This window comes from Perissodus microlepis, chromosome 13, assembly GCF_051167445.1.
Source record: "Perissodus microlepis isolate ML-2025 ecotype Zambia chromosome 13, ASM5116744v1, whole genome shotgun sequence".
Taxonomy (NCBI): domain Eukaryota; kingdom Metazoa; phylum Chordata; class Actinopteri; order Cichliformes; family Cichlidae; genus Perissodus; species Perissodus microlepis.
Window position 1 is genome coordinate 2,753,707 of NC_140473.1, and position 25,402 is coordinate 2,779,108.

At 40.4% G+C, this 25,402-nt stretch overlaps 1 protein-coding gene across 1 annotated transcript in view; it reads right to left on the minus strand.

The window, feature by feature from the left end:
• Nucleotides 1-25,402, minus strand: part of LOC146374489 (B-cadherin-like) — a 34,877-nt gene that overhangs the window by 7,780 nt on the left and 1,695 nt on the right. Inside the window, exons 3-11 of the mRNA XM_084949066.1 lie at nt 19,739-19,827; nt 19,369-19,590; nt 17,937-18,077; nt 16,441-16,596; nt 15,162-15,303; nt 14,681-14,853; nt 13,997-14,125; nt 5,039-5,224; nt 4,634-4,884 (exon numbers count right to left, since the gene is read on the minus strand). Of these exons, the coding sequence (XP_084805192.1) occupies nt 4,634-4,884; nt 5,039-5,224; nt 13,997-14,125; nt 14,681-14,853; nt 15,162-15,303; nt 16,441-16,596; nt 17,937-18,077; nt 19,369-19,590; nt 19,739-19,827 (1,489 nt within the window). The remainder of the gene's footprint in view (nt 1-4,633; nt 4,885-5,038; nt 5,225-13,996; nt 14,126-14,680; nt 14,854-15,161; nt 15,304-16,440; nt 16,597-17,936; nt 18,078-19,368; nt 19,591-19,738; nt 19,828-25,402) is intronic.

The window sequence follows — 25,402 nt, forward strand, 5'->3', positions numbered from 1 at the left end:
CACAGGGTTCCTGTATCCTACCAGTGCTACCCCTGAGCTCATTAGTAGACACACCTATTAATCAGGTTTTTACGGCTGAAGTGTAAAAAAAATGCTTTTCTTCAGAAAAAGAAATAAAAAACAGAGAAAAAAAATAGAAATAATAATAATATTAATAAAGGCTTTTAAGACCTTACTGATAACGATAATCCAAAGTACTATTAGGACCACAGAAATGAAAAAAAAAGTCAGTGATTATTTTGAGAAAAATGTTAAATTTCGAGCCCAAAAAACATCATGAGGGAGGTGTGGTCTGTGGCTCTGCTGCAGAGGGGGTTTGGTTCAGCAGGCCCAAGGGACAGTACAAGAGAGGCTGGCAGGGCAGCTGAAAGCAATTCAGTTATTTCAGGGGCATCAGGACCAGAAGGAAGATAAACGTCAAGGGGCTTCAGCAGCAGACCTTGAGTTTATTTAAGATGCTGAAGGCAGGAATCTGATTTAACAAAAAAATGATTGGAGGCCGGAAAAAACAAACTAAAAATCTAAACTGGGAATAAACTATGATTAACTGTGACTTTAGAGCATAAACATGAATCTGAAACAGTGCATGTGGAAAAGAAAAACATGAACAAGCACCTGAGCAGAAAGCATGGAAACAACCATCCAGTCACTTGGATGAGTGACCAAACGTTTCTCCCACAAAACGCTACGTCCAGATGAACAGAATCAACTTTTCGGAGATTTACTTTCCTGGATGATTGAGAGTGCATCAAGACGTTTTCACTAGCAGCAATGCGAATGTTGTTCATGTGACCAAATTATCTCACATTAGGCCTGAGAAAATGAACTCTGGCTTTAAAGATTCTAAGACTGTTTACTCAGACTCTGAGAACTCAAAGACTCCTTGCTCAGGATCTGTGATCATTAAGACTGTTCACTTTATTGGCACTTGTTTAAAAGCTGTGGGCACTAAGGACTGTTTTTCACCTGCCCTCTCAGAGTGTGGAGTTATGTCCCAACAGACTGTTTCCCCTCAGGCTTCAGCTCGGCTACCAGCTCAGCCTCCTGTTCAGCTCTCTGATTTGCCAGGGGTCTCCATACCGGTCCTGCATCAACTTCTGCTGGACGTACAGGTCAAGCCCAGCAACCAGTGGCCCCAATACCACTGTCTGCCTCAGCTGGAGGTTCAGGAGACAAGCAGCCAGCATGTCTCGTCGGCTTGGTGACCATGGACTCTTGTGCTGTTGTTCAGGTCACCCACTGACCTGGTGGCTTTTGGTTTTTGGCCATGACACCCTGGGTTGATGAGCTCTTGGACCAGTTTGGTACTGCTCGTATTTTGACGACACTGGATTCAACTAAAGGCTACTGGAAGATTCCCTTGTCTAGTGAGTCTAAGAGAAAAAGCGCCTACCCCACAAAGGCCTTCTCCAGGTGCAGCTTTCTGCACCATCTTTTCAACATCCTCATATTTACCACCACAAAGTGTTTTTATGTGCTAAAAGGAAGGAATCATTTCCTTCCATGTTAGTAAAGCCAGTTCTGAAGTATGGTTTCACTCAGAGGGTATAGCAACCGTGGCACCCAGTTTCTTGAAAAAACTTAACTTTGAGCTGTAATTTTAAACTATTTAGGGGTTTCTGCTACTATGGCAGTTTGTGGGAGGTGGTATGGTGGTTAGCACTGTTGCCTCGCAGCAAGAAGGTCCCGAGTTCTGGGTCTGTGTGGACATTGCATGTTCTCTCCGGCTATTGCAGCTTTCTCCCACTGTCCAAAGACCTGCGTGCCCATAGTGTGGGGGAGAGTGAATAATTGTTTGTGTTGGCTCTGCGAGACACGGTGTATGCTGCCTCTACCACAGCTGACATAGGTTCCAAATTCTACTTTTTAGGTAAAATGCTTTTCATCATTAGAGATCATTTTATGATTCTACTGTGTGTTGTCATAATTCAGCTTTCCTTATATTGTCATTAATGAGAACTTAATTGCAGCGACAGTGCAAAATCTGGTAGATGGATTGATTCTTACACAGCACTTTTCTGCTCCACCTTAGCACATAACATGCCACATTTACCCATTCATACAAACATTTTTTGTATAACAAGTGTGTTCTATCTAACATTCATATTCACTTGGGGTTAGTAGAGATTTCAGTACACCTATGTGGTAGCCAGAGAATGTTCTTTTTCAGAAATATTTGGGCACCACATTTATTTTGCATCACAGAAATATATATAAACCAAATGCTATTTCTATCCACCCATCTTCATCCGCTTTATCCGGGGCCAGGTCGCGGGGGCAGCAGCCTAAGCAGAGAAGCCCAGACCTCCCACTCCCCAGCAACCTCCTCCAGCTTATCCGGGGGAACACCAAGGCGTTCCCAGGCCAGCCAAGAGATATAATCTCTCCAGCGTGTCCTGTGTCTGCCCCGGGGCCTCCTCCCGGTGGGACATGCCCGGAACACCTCACCCAGGAGGCGCTCAGGAGGCATCCTTGTCATATGCTCGAACCACCTCAGCTAGCTCCTTTCGATGTGGAGGAGCAGCGGCTCTACTCTGAGCCCCTCCCGCAAATGTTATTTAAAATCTATAATTAGTCTGTGTGACGATTATGTAACACTGAAGTACCAATCAGTTATCAACAACACTCTGTACTGTTAAGATTGTACACTTATTGTTACCATCAAGTGTTTTCATAAATGAGAGAACCAATTTATTCTGTTTATCTCTCTCTGGTGCACAATGCAAGTTTTGGGCTCGACCCCATTGTGCTTGAAAACATTCTTCAAAGTTTTTGGTCTACGTTGACATGACATCATCATGCAGATTTGTCAGCTCTGGAGCCATCATGCAAATCTCCCATTCCATTCCATCCCAACAGCGTGCCATTGGATTGAAATCTCGTGACTGTGGAAGCAACTTGAGTACAGTGAACTCACTGCCTTGTTCAAGAAATCAGTTTGAGATTACCTAAGCATTGAGATATGGTCTGTGGTCCTGCTGGAAGCATCAATAAGAAGGCAGGTACACTGAAGGGAGGGACATGTAGCAGGCTGTGTAATTTATGTTATTGACAAATTCTGTTCCTTTCAACAGAAACAAAACTCTTCGGACCAGAAAATATTCTTCCAATCTTTGTTTGTCCAGGTGTGGTGTAAACTGTAGCCTCAGTTATCTATTCTTAGCTAACAAATCACCCAGTCACCCAGTTTGATCTTTAACTGCTGTAACCCATCTGCTTTAAGGTTGAATGTGCTGTGCATTTAGAGATGCTGCTCTGCATATGATGGTTATCCAAATCTACAAGGGGTGCAACAATACATGTATCAATATTCAACCGTTTGATACAGTGCTTTCGGTTCGGTACGCATATGTATCGAACAATACAACATTTTTTATTTAGTTTATCAGCTTTTCTTCTGACGATGCTGTCTGTGTTGAGCGCTCAGTGGATCTGCGTTCGACTACTCCACCTAGGCTGCACTGTCGAGTGCATATCCACTGAGCGCAGCACAAGCTAGCAAGACAGAAGCTAAGCTCGTTGAAACATGGCAACTGCCTCAACGCTACCCGAAACTGAACCTCCCCCACCCTCATTCAGATCTGCCCTTTGGACCTATTTTGGTTTTCATGTGAAGCATGACCCTGATGGTAAGCGCGTCATGGACAAAAGTAAAACAGTATGTCGGATGTGCTACGCAATGCTCAATTGGTGGGAACTAGTGCGTTAGCGCAGTTAGGTTGTTAACGTGTCGACGCCGTCCAGGGCGATCCGCGGTAACTTGTTAACGGAGATTTGCCACGTTATGGCGTTAATGTCATTTTAACGAGATTAACGCTGACAGCACTAGTGGGAACACAACGAATATGACTGCGCATTTACGCTGACATCATCCTAGTGCAAAGACAAGTGGAAGCAGACAAAGACAACAAACACGCATGCTTTACCCGATTCATTTAGACAGCCGTTAGCACATGATTCTCCTTATGGGGACCTGATATGTTTAATATGCTGCTGAGAATATAGCCCAGAAGAAGCTTATAGTATAGCTTTTATTTTGGAAAGAGCCATTTCTCTGTAATAAAGAGAAATGGCCAAAGATGAGTGTTTTCTCGATCAGATAGATTTATTTTTTTTATTATTTTGTTGTTTCAGCAACATTAAACTTAAAAACTGTACCTTTGAGTTAAAATATATATTTATAATTTTAATAAATGACAAATTAAAAAGGCATGAACATTTTTTTGTATCGAAAACATATCGAACCGTGACACCAAAGTATCAAACCGAACCGAACCGTGAATTTTGTGTATCGTTGCACCCCTAATATCTACATATGAATCTCTAGTGGTATTTTGAGTCAAGGCTAGCTTCCTATGAGCTCAAAGCAGTCTGGCCGTTCTCCTCTGATATCAAGAAAACATTAAGAAAACAATTAAACTTTTCAAGCCCGTCTGTCAGCTTGTTGGGTGCTAAAAAGCAAATTCTGACTAATACTAGGGGTGTTTTTATAGTGTTTTTTTTTTTCAATATTTCGAAAGTAATGTAATGTTTGCTTATGAGGTTGGTGACACATTTTTTGTTTACCTTTTTACTTCAAATGTTGTTTGAAGTAAAAAGATGTTTGGGGGGGGTTAGTTCCTAGTTGACTTACGTGACTTTCTGCTTGCGTGCAGTGTCTGGGTCTGAAGCGGTGTACTGCACCACAACTTCATCCACAGTAAGGTCCTCTGGTTTTACCACAAGCTTCTCCTTTGGATCAAAGACTGGAGCTTCATTCACATCCTTTACATCCACCATCACTGTGGCAGTAGAAGTGACCACAGAAACACCAGGAGCAAAAGGAATCTCATTCTCCACTGAAACCAACAGAGTGTGCTTGCTGGCCGTCTCAAAGTCCAGCTCCTGGTTGGAAGGAAGGGAGAAAAAAACACATCATAAGGGTGTTGGCACAGATTTTTATTAAGTCCCAAAAAATCACAGAAAGTGCTTCCATCAACTAATCACTGATGATAAATATCTCCCAATATTATGAATGAATTCCTGATTTTCTTCCTACCTTTGCAGTAGAAAGGATTCCTTCGTGTTTGTTAGTTCTTGTTTTTACTGTGAAAAGTCCATCAGGATCACCACTAACGATCTTGAAGATGGCGTTCCAGGCTGGAGTTTGTGGTTCATCTTCGTCTGTTACTATCATCTTAACCACCTCAACATCCTTTTTGTTTTCATCAACTGTCGCACTATACTGTGAGAAAATTAAGGATGGGTCAGAAATCATGGGAGTCAAAACAGATCTTGGTGTTCTGCTCTGTTCTGTTTTTGCTGTGATGGGTCATCGGAGTCTAATAATAATAATGGATTTATATAGCACTTTTCAAGGCACCCAAAGCACTTTGCAATTCCATTATTCATTCACTCTCACATTCACACACTGGTGGAAGCAAGTTACAGTTGCAGCCACAGCTGCCCTGGGGCAGACTGACAGAAGCGAGGCTGCCATATCGTGCCATTGGCCCCTCTGGCCAACACCAGTAGGCGGTAGGGTAAAATGTCTTGCCCACAGACACAACGACCAGGACAGAGAGCCTGGGGATCGAACAGGCGACCTTCCGGTTACAGATGCGCTTCCCAACCTCCAGCGCCACGGTCACCTAACCGCCAAATAACTTAAATTGTACATCAATAATTCATGTTCAATTCCTTCTAATCTTATTGCAGACATATACTTCTTGCAAGAAACTGACTTGCACACTATGAAATCCGAAATCTTAAAGTACAAAGTTTGACAAGATATAATATCAAACATATAATAGTAAACCGCAAGGAGGTGAAAAAAACATTAATTTGTAATACATCTCTCAGTGATCCAATAAGATTATCAGTTTATCCCTAAGTAATAAAATATTCATGCTAGTCAACATTTGTGGCCCCAGCAATGACAATCCATCTTTCTTCCACAACCTCTTTTCATTATTAACCAAATCAACAAACATAATTATCAACTAAAACTTCAGCACAGTCATCAAACTCACCCACCTGGCCCAAAAATGTGAATTTTTAATATTTAAATACCAACTTACTTAAACTAGACATACAATTCAACTCCAGCAACTGAATATAGACCTTCTGATTACAAAAATAAATGGGTAAATACCTGTCAAATGGATTACAACACAAAAAGGAAAGTAGCCAGCAATAGTCTTCTGACCAAAACTCAACACAACAAATCACAATCTAAAGACAAAGCAAACATATTAGATGAACCCATTAACTTCATAAAGCACTCAGCAAAATATCAAAAAACTAATTACTTAAGAGTGATGACAAATTCTCTATTTGTTAACAAGACTGATGTGTTTACTTTAAGAGTAACACAAGTTTTTAGCAATTTCTGGGCTCAGTCTGCTTCGTCTTTTGTTGTAGACTTTCTGGAATGTCATGTCATCAGGTTTATTCTAAACATTGTCAAGCAAAGCTAGAAGCTTGCATAGTACTAGATGCAGCATTTAATTTATTTTAAATAAAATAAAGATTTCTGTTGAAATTATTTAAAAAAAAGAGAATAGCTTAGAGCTGAAAAATCTTGCTTGTTTTATTTTTCTCCTTGAAAGCAGTGGCTATTTTTGACAGATTTTAATGAATTCACAGCACAGTTTTCTCTTTCCCTCTTCTAATATGAATGAATGGAGCTAAATATTCAGTCTGTGGTTTTCTCTCTCCTGTATTAGAGTAATCATTCTAATAAGACAATATTTATTATTTATACTTTAGATTCCATTGTTTACGTGAATGGATGGTCTATACTGCCTTTCAGGATCCTCAAAACAATTATGAGAGATGGGGTGTTGTTTTCTTCTGTACATGTCTGGCACCCTGAGTATTTTAAGTGTCAAAAACAAGTCTAAGAATTGTTGTTGAAGTTCTTTTAATGTTGCCATCACCTTTTTTGCTTTTGTTGTGACAATAGTTTACTTCATAGCATAGAGTGAAAAGCTCATTTGCTCCCACCTGATGTGGTGTTAAGGCGATATTTAGTTTCACCAGTAGGTGGCAATGGTGGCCACTGCCACCTACTGGCTCAGACAAATTAGTAACTGGCAAAGTAATCCCTTACAAAAGTGTCACGTTCTGAGTTTTAGTTTATTTTGATGTTTATGGTATGTTTAAGTTCTTTAGGTTATCTAAGTTCATTTGTTATTAGTTTCCCCTTGTGTTTTCAACCCCTGTTAAGTCCCCCTTGCCCTTCATGTGTTTCATGTCTCTTCTTATGCTGTCAAGTTCATGTAGTCATGTCTGCGTTTCATTATGTTTCCTATTTTATTTTGTAAGAGGTCCTGTGTTCTGTGTTTTGTCTTACTCTTTCCCTGTGGCGTTGTTATGTCCACGTTGTGTCTACTGTGCCTTTCTGTCCCATGTTTCAGGTCCCTATGTTCTTTCTCCTCAGTTGCTGTTCACATGTCTAGAGTTCAGTCAGTGTGTTTCCTGTTTTACTTTGAAGGTCCGTGTCTTATGTCAGTGTTTCTAGTTTTGCTTCCCTTGTCTGGTCCAGCCTGATTACTCCCAGCTGTGCTCTCCTTCTGTGTCTCATTCCCTCGTTATCCCTCAGTGTATTTAAGCCCTATGTTTCTCTTTGTCAGTGTTGTAGTCTCCCTCATGGCTGTGTTTCAGTTTATCCATGTCCCAGTTTAGTTTAGTTTTTCCATGCTATTCTGTAGTGATGGCCAAATGAAGCTTTCCGAAGCACTGAAGCTTGTATTGAAAAACGGTTCATTACTCGAAGCTTTTCAACACAGTCCTCTCTGGTGACATCTGGTGGCCAAAAATACAAAGAGCAGCTTGAATCCACAAAATAAAACCAACTGCTTCATTACGATTGCCTACTCTACAGAGTGGAGTTTTGTCTGATATTGGGCCGCTGTTGTGTTGCTTTGAACGTGTATTTTTTGGTGGTTAAAAAAATGTGTTTTATTTGTTTAATAAATAATTTTGACCAGTAAACTCTCCTTGTTTAAACATGCACCATGGTGTGGTCTTCCTTTGCTTGTGACTTCTTGATGTTAGTAAATACAATAATTGAAAAAATACCACGTTACATATAATATATACATATAATAATGTACAACACATTATGGAGTATGCTTCAGCTGTGAGGTCCTGCCTCCATGCACTTATGCAATTAATCGCTAGACAGGTGTATTTATAAATAATATTATATTAGGGAAATTTTCCCAGACATATTTTTGACCTGGGGGTAGAATTGATTGTGAAATGGAAAAGGAAAATGCTTATGAACCTGCAAATTAAAAACATGATGCATTTAAGGTAACCCTTTTTCATTTTTATTTAAGAAGAGAATTTGTTCTAATGTGCGATGGCCGAAGCTGTTCCTTTTCGTGGAGATAATTTCTCCTGCCTTAAGGAAAATCCCTTCACATGGCCCAGAGGAGGCTGGAGTGCAGAGAAACTGGTAGAGATGCAGTTATACAGTCTACCTGGGCCCCACAAACTATCAGCTAAAGAGAATAAATAAATTCAATTGCTGCACATTTGGCAGACTAACATTTTCAGATTAATTAAACAATAAAATATATATTTTTACAACATTACATGTAAAGAGTCAAGTGGAAGTTTTTCTAAAGTTATTTAATGATATTTATATTATGGAAGCAGATTTTTGACATTTTACCTTTTTCCCGTTTTCAGATATAATAAACACGCACAAAACAAAAGCAAACGGCCAGAACACAAAGCTGGAAAACCCACCCGATTGACAAAAATCAACTCAAAATTCTCCCACACAACAGAACCTCCTCTATTCCTCGCTGGCTCCAAATCTCTCAGTGGAATGATCAGTGGTTCGCTATCTGTCACCATCAAAACACTCCACAAATCCCGTGAATGATTCGCTTCCTTATAAACCACTGAATCAGATACCAAAGCAGTTAGGTTCTAAATGAAGCTTCGGACATCACCGATCACGTGACTCTGGCCAAACGAATCAAGCTTCGATACAGTGCTTCTGAAGCAGTGTGTTGATTTTTTTGACACACGCACCGGAGCTTCAGCTTCAAGCGGGCCATCACTACTATTCTGCAATAAAGCAGCTTTTTGAGTTTAATTTTGTTGTTGTGAGTTTTCTGTTTGGGTCCTTTTTCTGCCTGCACACAGCTGAAACATGACAAAAAGTAACACAGGCCGGTTATTGTATGGAAGCCATCAGTAACACAGAACTGCTGTTTTGCTGTGTTTCAGGTGAGAGCAGCATACGAGCACTATACACATTTATGTAAAGTTGATACTTATTTAAAGTAACATATTTGGGATGTAAACAGGGATTGAAGATAAGATAAGATAACTCTTTATTGTCACTGCACAGTCATACCAAGTACAATAGCACAACGAAATTGGAAACTGTCCCGCGTCGGCACTGCGCACAACACAACACAGTAACTTATCTTAATAAATAAAAAGAAAGAACGTATGTTTATTGTACATTGTTTTTATTATTGTTATTGTTATTGCCCCCCAAAAAGTCCAGGGAGGTAGTCACTCAGGTCAGCTGTTAGAATTGGTTAGGTCTATTGCTCTGTTGCAAAAGCTGTCCCTGAGTCTGTTTGTCGGGGACCTCAGCAGCCTGAATCTCTAGCCAGACGGCAGCAGCTTAAACATTCTGGGTGTGTACAGTCCCGTAGGATGCTGCGTGCCCTCTTGAGATAGCGAGTGCTCTACAGGTCCTTTAGGGAAGGAAGAGGATGGACAATGATTTTTTTGGGCCATAATAATGACCCTCTGAAGTGCTTTAACATTACTTGGTATCACTACAGCCTTCTTCCTCTCCTTATCAAAAACTATTATGTCCAGTTAGTTAGCCATCACCAGTTGTAGCTGTCTGTAACTGGGAGTCACACAGGATCATAGCTTGGTCATTCTCAATCATCTTGGAGAGGGTGTATCCCAAATTGACCTTGTATACTATACCAGTCTGCTAGCATCTTGTATCCTGCTGCTATGTGTTGGATTCTCTCAAGGGGGTTCTTTGCACAGCCTGCACCAGGGATCTTGAGTGGTGTGGTAGCCCCCCACTCTCTATCAATCTTCTGCTTAGGACTCGTTCATGTCTTGCTATGATGATGAAGCGTTTCTGTGCTATCTTTCAGTCCAACTACTTAAACAATCCAGGTGGTTCACAAGTTCGTCAGTCTGGTCTTACAGTGTTGAGTAACTGCTCTATCTACTGGGAGCTAGTGTCTTGCCCCTCTGACATCCGACAGGCCTTTCCATGTTGTGCTAAGATAAGTTATTGGCTGGTACTTGAATGGGAATAGTCCCATCTGGGGATCCTTGGGAGATCAGGCTTTCTGGCATCTCATTCATCCACAGCTGGTTCATTTGTACTAGAGATGCAGTAGAGATTGTCCATAATTTCAAAGTTATTCTTTGGACATTGACTGCTTTAATGCTTCAATGCCTTTGCATGAAGGGGAATCTTTTTTCAAACTGTGTTCTAACTTTGCAGTCATTCAAATTATAATGTATTAGACCAGGGTTAACTGGTGGATGTGTGGGTGTGAAACTCATATCAGCTGTCTGGATTAAGTTTTGTGGGGACTTGGCTGATGTCTTAAAATGTGCAAGTGGGGCACTCACAAAACAGGACATTAGAAGACAACCAGTAAAATGACGTCTCAAAAACTATGTGAATTACATAAATATTTGCTACTTGATTTTCAGGTTTTTTTTTTTAAATCAGAGTTTTTTATGGAATGATGATTTTATGGAGTGATTCAGCCACTAATTACATTCACAGTAGTCACTCAGTGTGTCTTTAGGGATTTGCTAGCTTAGCTTAGCTCATAGCCAACCCGCTAGCAGCATGGCCTCTTTACCTGTCCCTCGTGCACTTTCCTGCTCAGATGTTTAGTTATTCATCGGCCTGCTTTAGCAATAACAACACTTGTAATAGGCTGTAAAAGGCTTCTACTTGTGCAGACTCCTGCTCGCACTGGAGCGGTTCACATCCATGTGAAGCGGCACGAATGACAATCAGCATCTCCAAGTCTGAGACCATGGTCCTCAGCCGGAAAAGAATGGAGTGCCCACTCTGTGTCAGGGACAATTTACTGTCCCAAGTGGAAGAGTTTAAGTTTTAATTTAAATTCTTGTTCACAAGTAAGAGGAGCAGAAGATCAACAAAGATTGGTGCTGCGGCTGCAGTGACACTGTACCAGTCCATCGTGATGAAAAGAGAGCTGAGTATAAAAGCAAAGCTCTCAATTTAATGGTCAATCTACATCCACACCCTCACCTATGGTTATGAGCTTTGGGTAGGCCAGAAAGAAGGAAATCGAGGAAATGATCTTTCTCCAAAGGATGGCTCGACTCTGCCTCTTAGATATAGGGTGAGGAGTTCAGCCATCTGGAACGGGCTCAGAGTACAGCCACTGCTGCCCCACATCGAAAGGAGTCAGTTGAGTCAGTTCAGGCATCTGTCAATGATGGTTCCTAGGTGCCTCCTGGGTGAGGTGTCCCAAGCATGTTGCAGCGCAGACCAATGGCACGCTGGAGAAATTATATCTCTCAGCTGGCGTGGGAATGCCTTGGTGTTACCCCGGATAAGCTGGAGGAGGTGGCCGGAAAGAGGGTGGTCAGGACTTTTCTTCTTAGGCTGTTGCCCCCCCCCAACCCGGCCTTGGAAAAGTGGAGATGGATGTTCTGGGACATGTGAAGCTAGAGACACCAGCAATCATAGTCAAGTGCCTTCCAGGGACATGAAGAGGCGACACTCAGGGACATTTAAAACTGCTGGCTAAGGGTAAATGTAAATTCTGTAAAATTATAATTCACATCGACAGAAACTAGAGGACCTTGCTGTGGATGAAGTCATGGTAAAAAAAAAAAAATCAGGTAATTCATCAGGTCCCAACCAGCCCAAATATCAAAGGGAAATTAAAATGCATGCCGTGGAAGAGTTCGGGTCTTAGGAGGTTAAAGAAAATAAGAACAATCCTAGGTTTCTCTTCAGCACCGCAGCCAGACTCACATGTATATGTCAAATGTCAGAGCTTTGTTAAGCCAACCATTCTGTTGATGCTATATAATAATGACATCATGAATTTCTTCATAAATAAAATTTTAGCCATTAAAGAAAAAAAATACTCCAACAAATCACAAACATAAAATTATGTGCAGCTACTTTTAATACCACTGATATTTATTTAGACAATTTTTTCCAAGAGATCTTTCTGAGTTAACTTTGGTAATCACTTCTAGTAAAGGATGAACATTTCTTTCAGACCCAATTCCTACAAGACGGCTCAAGTCCTACCATTAATTAATACTAAAATCTTAAATATGATGAGATGAGATGAGAGATGAGATAGCCTTTATTTGTCAGTTGCAGGTCTTTTGCCCACAACCGAGATGAACCTATCGCTAATAACCGGCTAGTCATACCAGACCAAAAGTCTTTTTCCATGGCCTCTCCAAACTTCTCCCACATCCGAGTTTTTGCTTCAGCCACTGCCCGAGCCGCATTCCGCTTGGCCTGTCGATACCTATCAGCTGCCTCCGGAGTCCCACAGGCTAACCAAGCCCAATAGGACTCCTTCTTTAGCCTGGTGCCTCCCTTCACCTCTGGTGTCCACCATTTGGTTCAGGGGTTACCATCACGACAGACTCCAACAACCTTGCGGTTTGCAGCTCAGTGTAGCAGCTTCGGCAATGGAGGTGCTGAACATGGTCCATTTGGACTCAGTGTCTGAATGGACAAGCTCTCTAAAAGATAAAGAGAGAGCTGAGCGTAAAAGCAAAGCTCTCAATTTACCGGTCGACCTGCATCCCTACCCTCAACTATGGTCACGAGCTGTGGGTAGTGACCGAAAGAATGAGATTGCGGATACAAGGGGTGGAAATTAGCTTCCTCTGAAGGGTGGCTGGAATCTCCCTTAGAGATAGGGGGAGAAGTTCAGTCATCCGGGAGGGTCTCAGAGTAGAGCCGCTGCTCTTCCACATTGAAAGAAGCCAGATGAGGTGGTTCGTGCATCTGACAAGGATGCCTCCTGGGTGAGGTGTTCTGGGCGTGTCCCACTCGGAGGAGGGACAGGACACGCTTGAGAGATTATACCTCTCAGCTGGTCTGGGAACGCCTTGGTGTTCCCTGGACAAGCTGGAGGAGGTGGCCGGGGAGAGGGAGGTCTGGGCTTCTCTGCTTAGGCTGCGTCCCCCGCAACCCGACCTCGGATAAGGAGAAGATGATGGATGGATGGATGGATGGATGGACAACAGACTTTCAAGCTGGCTCTAGTTAAACCATTGCTTAAAAGATGGCCATGACTGACGATGTGCTTAGAGAATAACTCAAGCAGCAGAAACCCAAGAAAGAGGAGCAAGAGTAGGAACCATTATGGAAGGACAGGCCCCTGCAGGGTGGATGCAGTAGTTACAATTGTTTCAAAGAAAGTAATAAGCAATGCACTCAACTGCCATGGTCTGTATGCCCACTCACCATGCCATCTACCAAGATGATGAAGATGAGGCAAGGATGGTCGCTTCAGTAAGACAATGATCCCAAACACAAAGCCAAGGAAAGACTCAGTTGGTAACAGAGAAAGATAATAAAGCTGCTAGAATGGCCCAGCCCTGAGACCTGAATCCACCTGAGCTTCGGCTCTGTCTATACATTTTCAGAATTCATAGAAGTGCCCCACAGAAGCTTCAGGATTTGAAAACTGCTTGTGTGCATGCATGCAACTAGTTTCTCCATAAAGGAGGCATCTTGAATCCAAAATACTTTTGGATGGAGTATTAAATATCAGTAAGCATGTTCAATACTTTTTCCTTGTGTCATTTCTTATTTCACATGCGTCACTGCACATGCTGTGAACTTATTTTGTTAAATGGTGTGCATTAGCCAACATTAGTAAGGCAGCTAGATACAGACTGAATGCGTTCTGCTTTAACAGAGTGAAAAAGCAGCAGTTAAACAGGAAGTCTGCAGTTACCAGTACTTCGTACTTACAGATTTCTGAGTGAAGACTGGAGTGTTGTCATTGCTGTCCGTCACCGTGAGGATGACTTTTGTTTGTCCAGTTAACCCTTCTCCTGCCAGATCTGCTGCTTGTACTGTCAGAGTGTACTGTGGATATTTCTGTTAAGAGACGAGGACTGTTAAGGTAGATCAGCTCATCAGCAGGAAGGAACACTGACATCAGTTTACAGACCTCTGTAACACACAGCTTTCAAACTGACTAAAACCCTTCACCTATGAAGGCCTGGGATTCTGCTGAAAAGCTGAAGATAAACTCATAGAATATTTTGCTTATGACAAATACATGCAAACCTGATGCCATTATCTGATATTAGCCTTGGTCAAACTTTTTAAATATAGTGTATTATTCACCAAGCAGTGGTGAAACTGTGACAAGCATGACACAAACTAGAAATGGAGACCATTAGACTCTAAAGTAAAAGTTAAGCTTCAAGAACAGTGTTTGTTTTCAGCAGTAAATTCAGGTTTTACTTCAAAGGTAAATATTATCATTATCCAAGAAATCACCAGCAGTGTTTTTGATGCAGCACCCTCTTTCTGACTGATTTCTAGCAGTGATAGGCAGACTACTGATCCTGATTCATAAAAATGCTTTTTTCAGTACTTAGGCGTAAAAGGACACTTGTATGTTAAATGTGGTTTAACAAATCTTACCTCTCTGTCTAGTCCTTTACCAGTGACTCTGATGCTTCCAGTAATTGGGTTGATTTCAAACATGTTGTCAGTGGGCAGTGGTGGGTCCTGATTCAGAATACGATAGCGGAGCTCTGAGTTGTCAGTACTTGGCTCATCATCATCTTTGGCCTCAACCCTAACCACCTCAGTCCCTGGAGTGGAGGAATTCAGAAAAAGGAAATAAAGAGCAGAAGTTTTAGAAGGTCTTCACATTGCTTCATTTAAGAATTTATTAAATCAAAATAGAGTTAGCGTAAAAAGTCTAATTTCATTCCAACCCACATTGTAATTTTCTGAATTTTCTGAAGGTTTCTGAATATCTTAAAATTCATTGCATTTAAACCTCTGCACTACATTGATTTCTATTGATGAGAATTGTAGATAGTAGCAAAAATAAAGAAAACTGCAAATAAGTGCCAACAAGAAAACAAAATAATGTCAAAAATATGTTTAAACATACCAATGGCCGTGGCCTCAGCAACATTTGCTTTGTAGTCTGTCGTAAAATAAGGTTTGTTGTCGTTCTGGTCGATCACACGTACTATAATCTCCATAGGAGCCTCAGCTTGTCCTGCTCCATCAGCCACAGCATGTGCTTCAAACTACACAGGCAAAAGATTTCAACATGTTTGATTCAGAAAGTTTCAGATTCACCTTTAAATTAATTCATTTATCTCTACACCTTTAATCTACACACAATACAAACAAAGCAAAGATTTTAGTGTCTTGATGTGACTTTTGTTGTGATTCGGTGCTATATAAATAAAACTGAAATGAATTCCTGTAAAATTTTAGATATAAGAGTGAAAAGACTTATAAATGATCAAGTGACCAGTCAATATGTTATTGTTACTTGATTGCTTTGTTTCTGTCTCTCAAAAGGATGATTGTACATTTGTTTTTGAAACAACCAAAGAGATCTGCAATTTTCTGCTGAAAATGTTTGACATAACTAGTAATATGTAAAGAGTCTCAATACATCTATAAAACGAATATTTCAGAACGATACCTGTCATCACTTCAATGGTATTTTATTTATATAGTGTCAAATCACAGCAGCAGTTTCCCCTAGATGCTTTAAATTTATATATAAAACCCAAAACCCAAAAAATCAGATGACCCCCTATGAGCAAGAGCTTTGGCAACAGTGGGAAAACTCCCTTTTAACAGGAAGAAACCTCCCGCAGAACCAGGGTCAGGGAGGGGCGGCCATCTGCCGCTACTGGTTGGGGTGAAGGAAGGGAGACAAAACAAAAGACACGCTGACATGAAAGCTAGAGATTAATAATAACTAATAATTGAATGCAGAGCAGTGTATAAACACAATGAGTGAAAAAAGTTCTAAGTTCTCAGCCTAATCTTAAAAGTAGAGAGGGTGTCTATCTCTCAAATCCAAACTGGAAGCTGGTTCCACAGAAGAGTACTTTAAATATTCTAAGAACCACAAGTAAGCCTGCAGTCTGAGAGCACTTAATTGGGGTGATACGGTACTTTAAGCTCATTAAGATAAGATGGGGCCTGATTCTTTTATGTGATGTACAAAGAACATCAAAAACAAACAATTTTAACAGAACTTATAACATAAAATGTTTATAAAAAAGTTTTCCAAAGTCACTCCACATGAAAGGATAATCAGAATAAAAGCTTTCATCATCAAGTATGATGAAAGTGTGTATCTTTTGATGATCATCAAAAGATACACACTTTGGAAAACATTTGGACAAAGTGGAGATGCTTACTAGATATTCGGCTGTTTCCTCTCTGTCAAGTGGTTGTGTTACATACAGATTTCCAGTCTGTCTGTCCATTTTGAAACGACCAACAGGAGGCAGATCAGCTCCTGGACCAGTGATGCTGTAAAAGACCTTCCTTGTTTTATCTTCATTGGAGCGGATCTGGAAAAAACACACAGGACTGAGTTAGATCACTCTCACTGTCTATGGTAAAGGTTATGCAACAATAAAGAAGCTGTGCAAGTTCATCTTCAAAAATATCAAGAGATTCTTGGTTATCCTGATACACAGATCAGAATGATTCAGTCATAGGTGGCAGAGCAGGTCAGCCACTAATCAGAAGGTCGGTGGTTCGATCCCAGGCTGCCTCCTGGCTGCATGCCAAAGATACTAACCCCATGTTTGCCTACTGGTGGTGGTCAGAGGGCCCGGTGGCGCCAGTGTCCGGCAGCCTCGCCTCTGTCAGTGCGCCCCAGGGCAGCTGTGGCTACAATGTAGCTTGCCATCACCAGTGTGTGAATGTGTGTGTGAATGGGTGAATGACTGAATGTAGTGTGAAGCGCTTTGGGGTCCTTAGGGACTAGAAAAGCGCTATACAAATGCAGGCCATTTACCATCTTGTGATCTCAAATCAATACGATTGCTAGATTCTCTAAGCGGATCTGGAAAAAACACACCACATTGACTTAAATCACTCTCAGTGATGAGGATAACAGTTCTGTTGCTGTTGCTCAGGATGTCAAGCAGGTAATTTACTGATCATAAGGTTGGTGGTTCAATCCCTATCTACTTCACTCTGCTTTTCAAATATCCTTGAGCAAGATACTAACCATGATTTGCTTTACAATGTTTGTGAATGTTAGAAAGCACTTTCATAGAAAAAGCATGGGAAAAAGTCCGCGTATGAATAGGACAAGTTGTATAAAGCACTCTGAGTGCTCAGAAAGAAAATGAAGAAGTAAAAAAATTTCTGTTCATGAACCAGTTCATTTAACATTTATACAACAGCAAAGAGGCTATGCACATTAATATTCAACAGAATCCTGGTTATCCTGATATCAAACATAAGAGAGCAGAGAAAGACAGCACAGTTGTGGATGTCGTAAGATAAATTAACCAATATACAGTATATAGCGTGAACCACAACTCTGTAGTTTTCTTAGAATAATTATGTTATTCCAACAATTTCCAACACACAGTATGGAAAAGACAGTAATAAAACAAGTGTCAATGTATTAACTGCCAACATCTTGCTCTCATTACTGCACATAAACTTTAGATCTTTCCCTAAAGCAATAAGTTTTCATTCTCTTTCATAGATATTTTATTTATCTAAAATTAACAAAGTTAGCTCATAACTAAGAGGCATCTAAAAAAACTGGAAATTCTGGAGATTCAATAGTGACAACTAAAAATGGGAAAAACACGTGCTGACTGCAGAGGAACAACAGAGAAATCCTGTCCACAAATAATGTCAACAAAAGTCATTCAGTTCCCCTTACCCGAGCTACTTTTAGGGGATAGGTTCCTCTCTGATTCTCAGGAACATTGAGAGGAGGAATAACCCAGTCTCTCTTCCTCCTCCTCAGTCCTCCAACAGACTTGGGGAATTGAAGAACATGCGCTTGTGGATCAGTGGCATTCTGGGAAAACATGCAGACATATTGTTGGCAAAAGCATGAACAGAAGAAGACTCAGAAATTGCAATGAGGACCACAGATCTTATAATATATCTCAGAATCTGTGACTGTGTATCGTCTACACCATTTTTAACCTAAGACAGCTGATTCATAGATTAAAAATCGAACAAAATATTAGAAAAATTGGAAGCTGTTCCTCAAAAGAGGGACTTGAAAGCTGAAGGCTCTGCCTCCTATTATACTTTTAATACTCTAGGAACCACAAGTAAGCCCAGAGTCTGAGAGCGAAATGCTCTAATGGGGTGATACGGTACTTTAAGGTCATTAAGATAAGATGGGGACTGATTACTCAAGTATTGTATTTGACCTTGTATTTGAGGAGCAGAATTTTAAATTTGAGGTTTTCCATGAGGTGTTAGTGTGTTCAGTCCTGTCACACATTTACAAAGACATCATCCCAGCCCCACAAAACTCAGTAGAAACAGCTGATAAGAGTTTTACAACCATGTACATCCATCAAGTCAACACTTGTAGCTTAAGGTTAAGCTGCAAGGTTAAAATTAAGCTTGAAAAAACATTCCCTTCTCAGGTACCAAGGACCAGTTTGGCTACTTTTTAAATAATTTTCAATGTCCGAAAAATCACTTTGAAAGACTTTCATGAAGCTGGGAGAACACTTAAAAAAAAATTACATTAGGTAAAAGTCTGGCCTCTCATGCAAAATAAAGAGATGATTTCCAGAAACAACCTTCACATCTGAATGGAATGGATTGCGACAAAAAAAATTGGCCCTAGCATTAAAAGTTACACTTTAGCTGTTAGCAGTGGCTCATGGATAAAGTAGCCATTCATTTCACTTTTCTTACCACATTAATCTAATCTTCCATCACTTCTTCCTCACTCCTCCACAGCTGGTGCTAGCAGCATCATCCTGTGACTGTGAGGCCCAGTTACTAGTTGCTGGTACTACTTATATTATTTTTATTGTTTTCTCTCAGCTTTTCAGCTCCACCTGTTTGCCAATTCTTCCACACTAAACTTGCACAGCGAAGGCTGTGTCAGGTGGAATGATTGAATGAGATGCTGTCAGTGTGCAGTGGTCCTTTAAAATGGCCACTGGCCCAAAAGCGTATCGGCTTACCAGGAAAATGTCCAGTATGCCAGATTATCAGTCCTGCCCTGTCTGTAAATGTGCAGTTTTGAAAAAAATATAAATAGATTTGAACTTTTCCTTCATGCCCCATTAAACAGTGTCTATAAAACATTAAACAGTCCCGTATGAAACAGTGTCTACCTCTGTGTGGTCAGCAGACTTCACTTCAGTACTGTGATGCTGATGACTGTATTCTATGTGGTCTCCATTGTGGTGCTTTCCACATTGATGACCATGATGGTGTCCATGGTGATGCTCATAATGAACTACCCTGACTGGAACTGTTATTTTCTGACCTTGAGAGTCCCATGAGTGGATGAAGAAATTCTGGTGTCCATTATAAAGAACAACTTCTCTGTTTACCTGGAAAGTAAAAAAACAAAAGTTTTATTAGTGCATCCACTACACTTCAATTCATTAGAAATGAGTTTCTACATTTCATTAGAACAATTATACAAACTTTCCTGTGATTTTTACAGTAATTCCAACTTTGCCCGTCAAGTTAACTCACCATTAATACACCATCTGCCTTTACACCAAAGCGATTGTCATCAGTGCCGAAAAGAAATATTGTGCGGTTTGTGCAGTCAGTGAAGCCCACTGAGAAAGGATAGAAAAAAGTGAATCATTATAAATGTGGAACATGTAATGAAACAACTGGCAAGTCTATATCACCTTGCTGCATATGTCCTGCTGGTAGTGTTGCTGTATTTTTTAGTATTTTCCAACAGAATACCCACTAGGGCTGGGCCATATCATACCGTTCACGGTAATACCGGTATAATGTTGGGCAATGACAAGAAAATGAAGTATCGCAATAGAATATGGGTAAAACGCGCATGAGCCGTGCCTTTGTTTTCATACGCACATGGCGAAAAAGGCACAGCGGCGACGGAGAATGAGGAGGGCGAAAGCGGATTGTTGAATGAAACAGATGAACCAGAATTGGTTTGTAAAAATGCTCCCACTTCAGTGTGGAACTGGTGTAGCTTTCGTCCGTCAGATACACAACAAAGCACTATTTTTGGTAGAGCATGCTAGCGGGCCGTCGTTATTACCGTGTTTTTTGGAAAATACGGCACACTTAAAATCAATCCTTTGATTTTTCTGAAAATCGACACTGCCTCTTATAATCCCGTGTGCCTTATGTTTGAATTCTGGTTGTGTTTACTGACTGATGTTTTAGTACGACTTTGCTAAGCTTCAAACCCGCACCGCTTGATGGATTGTCGGAGCATTACGTTTATCGTAGGGAGGAGCCTCGCGGAGTGATACGTACTGTGCTTAATATTACCGTATTGCGTGTGTATAACCTCTTTTTAAGTTTTGTGGATATTATACATGGTTATGCTAGGATATGTCGGCCAATTTCCACTGGAAATGCCTTTTGGTTAAACTGTCAGCAAGGAATTTACATTTGCACTGTTAAATTTTTATATAACTTTAATGCACATAAAACACCTGCTTGTTTAAGTGAAAATACATTGATGGTTTTTTTTGTACTAATAAAATTGTGGAGTTTTTTGTCTATTTTGTCTAGTGTCAATTATATCGTCAGTTATATCGTTATCGCAAATTTTCAAATGTATATCGTGATAAATATTTTTGGTCATATCGCCCTGCTCTAATACCCACCACAGAGAATTAAGTATATAAGACAAACCACAGATCTCAAATAACAGCTAAACCATTTAAATTTACTATCATGAAGTAATAAATTAGAAGTGATCAATTATATCACAGTTAGATTGAAAATAAGAAAACTGAGGACAAGAGAAAATAATTCAGGAACAGTTGCAATTTTATTGCGTAATGTAGAAAAAATTAAATATGATTTGCCCCTTTGCTTCTCATCTCAACAGAACAGTTAAAACTCCCTTTCATATTTCATGATCATTTTAATTTCAGTCTATTTCTATAACTGGGCTATGTACCACAGGCCTTTAAGGTGGTAGTAATAAATTATTACTTAAAAAGCCATCACTTGACGCAGCTAGTTTATTTTAGGCCGATCTCAACCTTCCTTTTATTTCAAAAATTCTTGAAGTTGTAAAAGAGCAATGGTTTATTTGAAGAGATTCAGTCAGGTTTCAGAGCTCATCACAGAATAGAAAAAGCTTTACTGAAGGTTACAAATGATCTTCTTTAGGCCTCTGACAGTGGACTCAGCTCTGTGCTTGTCCTGTTAGACCTCAGTGCATTGTTCGATACTCTTGACTAAAATGTTTTACTACATTGATTATAACACTGCTGGTATTAGAGGTTCTGTTCTGCAGTGGTTTGAGTCACATCTATCTAATAGACTCCAATTTGCTCATGTAATCAGGGAACATTCTTCACACACTAAAGCTTGATTGAGACTTCTGCAGGAAATCTAGGTCCCAACTGACATTGTAACCAGAACCCTCTATGCCATTTACATCATTGTGGTAAACGTCAACCTGAGTTAAACTTCTTAGAAGGTATACGTCAGGTTAAGAAAAAGATTGTGGCATAGTTATCTGATAGATAGATAGATCTGAGGCAGAAGTATAATTCATGTGTTAGGTTAAGGGTTCCATGCTAGGACCAGTTCTGTTTAATAATAATAATGAATTGGATTTATATAGCACTTTTCAAGACACCCAAAGCGCTTTACAATGCCACTATTCACTCACTCTTACATTCACACACTGGTGGAGGCAGCTACAGTTGTAGCCACAGCTGCCCTGGGGCAGACTGACAGAAGCGAGGCTGCCATATCGTGCCATCGGCCCCTCTGGCCAACACCAGTAGGAGGTAGGGTAAAGTGTCTTGCCCAAGGACACAATGACCAGGACAGAGAGCCCGGGGATTGAACTGGCGACCTTCCGGTTACAGATGCGCTTCCCAACCGCCTGAGTCACCCATGCTTACCCATAGACAGTATAGAGAACAGTAGAGGACATTTTCCAGATCCAGATTACCAAATAGTTAAACTGCAGGTAATTTCCTGCTTGTAGTTTTGGATTATTATTTTTTTAAGTTACTATACTGCCCTAAAAACCTCCTCCTTCGTAGCCTGTTTGAACTCCATGTGGTGTTTTTGCCTCAGGTGGTGAAACACATTTGTGGTTTCCACCTGAGGCAGGAAATTTCTTTTTTATTTTGCTAAGTACTGAATTTTGCTGGAGGCTGCTCTTTGTTTCTTAACCAGTTTTACCCATGATTGCACTGGATAATGGGTAGAACTGGATTAGAAATACTTCTTATTAATGAGCAACAGTACATTTTCAAGAGACAAGGGAAAAAAGAGAAAAATGTTTGTTGTTCGTCTGCATGTGTTCTTGTGTGTGTGTCTACATGCACTAGTAAATGAGTGCATACGTTGCACATGTGGCGGCTAAAATGAAGCAAAGTGAGCATAAACATTCTCAGAACTGAGTCTTGTCCTGCACATTGAAGTTTCCTGGAGCTGGAAATAGATGCTCTGATAATGTAGATTAATTAATGTTAAAAACTAATCTTAATAATTCGGTGTCCAGTTTAACGGCCCCAGGTCAGTAGCACAGAGTTTACACTGGCCCCTGTACATTTTTTGCAGGCAAAAAAGCTTTTATTTCTATGTTTTGAAATAGTAACATTTAATACAAATGATTTATCTTTTGTATTATCCTAAATTGGCAATATTATGTTACTAAAGCCTAAAAATATATTATAATAAAACAATAAATTCTAGTAAACCTGATGCCTCTCTTTACACCCACCCCTCCATGGCACAGGTAGCACTGTGATAGAAAGCCACAGCTGCTGTCAAAGTGTGCAACTGAAACACTATGTGGGTCTTATCTGTTCATCTATAATCACATCCTACAGGTGTGATTATAGTACAATACTATAATGTAGATTTTTTGCTGTGTAAAACAAACAGTGGTGAATTGGGGGAGCTGAAAAGTAAACTCTTCTTCACAGCTTGTTAAGCAGGTGGTTTGACGAAGGAATCCTGCTATATTTTTCCCAGCAAAGATCAGTATGTCATTTACTGTAACAAGTACTGCAAGATAAACTCTTTTAGATACGAGAAAAACAGTTTCTTTCACTCCACCTGACATCACTGTCTCACTAACTGCTCTTCCTCTTTATTCTTTGTGTGTCTAAATGTAACGAAATGTTTACATGTAAGGAATTTAATTGTGTGAATGACAATGAATACCTGCATCTGTGAAATTAAATTGTTTGCTCGACATTATGTTGTATGTTGCGCAAGACTTTTGATATGAATATTATTTCAGTGTTCCTCGCCTCACCCCCCACCCGGTCATGGCAGATGCTTTCCTCTGAGCCTGGTTCTGTTTGATGTTACTTCTTTTTAAAAGGCAGTTTTACATCCCCACTTGAATTGAAGTGCCAAAACGTATTCATAGTTTTCTGTCTCTCTGTTTTCACCTTAGTGACTTTTGTTGTGATTTGGCACTATATAAAATCAACTAAAGGCAAATAAAGCAAGGCAACAAGTGAATATTCATGTTAAAGCCTGCATAACTACAGTTAATTTGAAAAAGGCTACAGTCCACTTATGTTTTATATCATCTTTCAGTTTTATGAAACCAACAGAGTTCTCCTTCTCTTTCAGTGCTTCATAACATCTGAATAGCAAAGCCTGCTAAACGGGCTTGGGGACATTGCTCTGACCTGAGGTTAAAAGTATTTGTGAGCAGTGTGAGAGCTGAATCTGCATTCCAGAAACCTTACAACTCAGATGCAGTTGGATGCCACAACTAGTTAAGCTGGAAAAGCACCAAAAAACGTGTTTTACTTCAAAGCAAGGTAGAGCTATTCATACATTGCAAGCAATACAGCATCATAGTTGTTGTTTTTTGTTTGTTTTTTTGGGGTTGGGGGGGTTAATATGGGTGTCTGGACAGAGCCTTGTCAGTGCCTTACATATGCTTTATTTAGTGATCACAAACAACAGTTTGTGGCAGAACAGATTAAAAATTATACAGGGAGTGCAGAATTATTAGGCAAGTTGTATTTTTGAGGAATAATGTTATTATTGAACAACAACCATGTTCTCAATGAACCCAAAAAACTCATTAATATCAAAGCTGAATGTTTTTGGAAGTAGTTTTTAGTTTTTTTTTAGTTTTAGCTATTTTAGGGGGATATCTGTGTGTGCAGGTGACTATTACTGTGCATAATTATTAGGCAACTTAACAAAAAACAAATATATACCCATTTCAATTATTTATTTTTACCAGTGAAACCAATATAACATCTCCACATTCACAAATATACATTTCTGACATTCAAAGACAAAACAAAAAAAATCAGCGACCAATATAGCCACCTTTCTTTGCAAGGACACTCAAAAGCCTGCCATCCATGGATTCTGTCAGTGTTTTGATCTGTTCACCATTAACATTGCGTGCAGCAGCAACCACAGCCTCCCAGACACTGTTCAGAGAGGTGTACTGTTTTCCCTCCTTGTAAATCTCACATTTGATGATGGACCACAGGTTCTCAATGGGGTTCAGAACAGGTGAACAAGGAGGCCATGTCATTAGTTTTTCTTCTTTTATACCCTTTCTTGCCAGCCACGCTGTGGAGTACTTGGACGCGTGTGATGGAGCATTGTCCTGCATGAAAATCATGTTTTTCTTGAAGGATGCAGACTTCTTCCTGTACCACTGCTTGAAGAAGGTGTCTTCCAGAAACTGGCAGTAGGACTGGGAGTTGAGCTTGACTCCATCCTCAACCCGAAAAGGCCCCACAAGCTCATCTTTGATGATACCAGCCCAAACCAGTACTCCACCTCCACCTTGCTGGCGTCTGAGTCGGACTGGAGCTCTCTGCCCTTTACCAATCCAGCCACGGGCCCATCCATCTGGCCCATCAAAACTCACTCTCATTTCATCAGTCCATAAAACCTTAGAAAAATCAGTCTTGAGATATTTCTTGGCCCAGTCTTGACGTTTCAGCTTGTGTGTCTTGTTCAGTGGTGGTCGTCTTTCAGCCTTTCTTACCTTGGCCATGTCTCTGAGTATTGCACACCTTGTGCTTTTGGGCACTCCAGTGATGTTGCAGCTCTGAAATATGGCCAAACTGGTGGCAAGTGGCATCTTGGCAGCTGCACGCTTGACTTTTCTCAGTTCACGGGCAGTTATTTTGCGCCTTGGTTTTTCCACACGCTTCTTGCGACCCTGTTGACTATTTT